This window comes from Coffea arabica, chromosome 5e (assembly GCF_036785885.1).
Source record: "Coffea arabica cultivar ET-39 chromosome 5e, Coffea Arabica ET-39 HiFi, whole genome shotgun sequence".
In the NCBI taxonomy this organism is placed as follows: Eukaryota; Viridiplantae; Streptophyta; class Magnoliopsida; order Gentianales; family Rubiaceae; genus Coffea; species Coffea arabica.
This window is the reverse complement of record NC_092318.1, coordinates 45,220,228-45,222,826: the sequence shown is the minus strand read 5'-3', so window position 1 is coordinate 45,222,826 and position 2,599 is coordinate 45,220,228. Positions and strand designations below refer to the sequence as shown.

The following is a 2,599-nucleotide window of genomic DNA, read 5'->3' as shown; positions in this document are numbered from 1 at the left end:
GACGACCCTATTTGTCACTGTCTACTATTTAGTAAATTTCGTCAATTAATTAATTCTGGTATATCGGATTCAGCAAATTCTTCGGGAACAGGGTGAATCAAGTAACCCATTGCACACCTAGAGTCCCTGCTCCAATACCTAGGATTAATTTTTGACTGCTTTTAGTGGTATTTAGGTTTTTACTATTATTATTGCACAGGTTCGGCACCTGTCAGTAGGCGGAGGCAAGAGACCAAGAGACGAAAAAAAGGGCATTTATTTATTGCAAACGAGTCAGTAGAAAACGAAGTAAGCATGGCCAACACCCAAACATTAAGGGAGCTAACTGCCCCGGAACTGACTCACCAGCCCTTATGCATCACATTCCCCACTTTGGCTAAGAATACTGCTTTCGAATTGAAGTTGGGGTTGATTCACCTCTTACCTTCTTTCCATGATCTCTCTGGTGAAAAACCCCACAAACACGTTACGGAGTTCGAGGTGGTTTGCTCTAGTATAAAATCTCCTGGGGTCACTGAAGAGCAAATTAGACTGAGAGCCTTTTCGTTCTCTCTCAAGGATGCAGCTAAAGATTGGCTGTACTACCTACCAGCAGGCTGTACTACCTACCAGCAGGTAGTATTACCACATGGGCACAGTTGAAAAAGAAGTTTTTGGAAAAATTTTTCCCTGCATCCCGGGTTGCAAGTCTAAGAAAAGAGATATGCAGTATTAAACAGTATCCTGAAGAATCTCTATATGATTACTGGGAAAGGTTCAATAAGTTGTGCACTAGATGCCCACAACATCAAATTAGTGAACAACTATTGATCCAATATTTCTATGAGGGACTCCAGTCGTCCGACAGGGGTATCATTGATGCTGCAAGTGGGGGAGCATTAGCGAACAAGACACCAAGGGAAGCATGGCTACTCATTGAATCGATGGCAGAGAATTCTCAACAGTTTGGCTTCTGTGAGAGTAACCCTACCCGTAGGGTCAACGAGGTAGAGACGTCGTCCATTCAGCAGCAGATATCGGAGCTGACATCTTTTGTACGACAATTAGCTGTGGGAAACATGCATCAAGCAAAGGCCTGTGGAATTTGCACAAATGTGGGCCATCTCACTGACTCGTGCCCTTTGCTGCAAGAGGATGTGGCTGAACCAGTGAACATGGCTGGAGGTGTGTCCGCGCCTCGAAGACCGTACGACCCATACTCCAACACGTACAATCCGGGTTGGAGAGATCACCCCAATTTCAGCTATGGGAATAGGCCACAGAATTCATTCTCCAATCGTCCACCAGGATTCCAACAACCGTGGCAACAAAAGTCTCAACCCTCGTCCTCTAGCTCAGAAAGTTCTTTGGAGGAAATTGTCAAGAGTTTGGCCATGACCACTGCTCAACTCCAGCAAGAGACTAGATCCTTGGTCGCGAGCGCTACTCAGTTCCAACAGGACACCAAAGCAGGCATGAAAGACATGGAGATTCGAATAAATCAAATGGCAACTGCCATTAATCTCCTGGAGTCCCACGTTTATGGGAAACTGCCATCACAACCCGAGACAAATCCCAAGAATGTAAGCGCCCTGACATTAAGAAGTGGCAAAGAGGTGGAGGGACCTAAGTTGGTAAATTTGAAAAGCAAAAGTGAGGAGGAGATATAAAAGGAGATTGAAGAGGAAGGGCGCATTCGCGAAGATCCTAAGGTAACATCTATTCCTTCGATCCCTATTAAATCTAATCCAGCTCCTTTTCCTTGCAGGTTGGAAAAGACAAAGAGGGCAGAAAAGAAAAAAGAAATCCTAGATGTGTTCCGCAAAGTTCAAGTACACATCTCCCTATTGGACGTGATCAAGCAAGTACCCAAATACGCAAAGTTCTTGAAAGACTTGTGCGTTAACAAAAGAAAGTTAAGGGGTGATGAGAGAGTAATGGTAGGAGAGAATGTATCAGTTGTACTTCAAAGGAAACTTTCACCCAAATGCGGGGATGCAGGTATGTTTACTATTCCCTGTAAGATTGGACACTCTAGTATAAAAAACACCATGATAGATTTAGGGGTTTCTATTAATGTGATGCCTAAGTCAATCTATGATTCCCTAAATTTAGGACCATTAAAAGAAACAGGGATAATAATTCAATTGGCTGATCGTACATGTGCTTATCCGGATGGGATAGTTGAGGATGTTTTAGTGCAAGTAGATGGATTAATTTTTCCTGCTGATTTTTATTTGCTTTACATGGATGATAGAAGTGCCCCAAATCCATCACCCATTATATTAGGAAGACCATTTTTGAGTACTGCCCAGACTAAAATTGATGTTAGTAAGGGTACTCTCATGATGGAATTTGATGGAGAAATAGTCCACTTCAATATTTTTGATACAATGAAACATCATGTTAACTCTCATTCTGTGTTTGCTATTTATGCCACTAATCCCTCTGTGCAAGAATTTTCTAAGTTTGCTTATAGGGGTAAATTCAAGGTTGCTGCGAACAAGTCCTATAGGATGAAAAAAATTCATGAGATGAAAATGGAGAGAAAATTTAGGAAAAAGGTTGCACTCAATGGCCACGTGGATCTCGGAGGAGGGCCACCAATTACAAGGAAAAT

At 42.6% G+C, this 2,599-nt stretch overlaps 1 protein-coding gene and 1 non-coding gene across 2 annotated transcripts; one reads left to right on the top strand and one right to left on the bottom strand.

Moving 5' to 3' along the window:
* Nucleotides 1–294: 294 nt before the first annotated feature.
* On the top strand, nt 295–1,649 carry LOC113687517 (uncharacterized). Its single transcript, XM_072049762.1, has 2 exons — nt 295–615; nt 720–1,649. Exons 1-2 carry the CDS (start codon nt 295–297, stop codon nt 1,647–1,649), a joined length of 1,251 nt encoding a protein of 416 aa, XP_071905863.1.
* On the bottom strand, nt 687–793 carry LOC113688702 (small nucleolar RNA R71). Its single transcript, XR_003448065.1, has one exon. It is a non-coding gene; the product is annotated as a small nucleolar RNA R71 (small nucleolar RNA).
* Nucleotides 1,650–2,599: the final 950 nt, after the last annotated feature.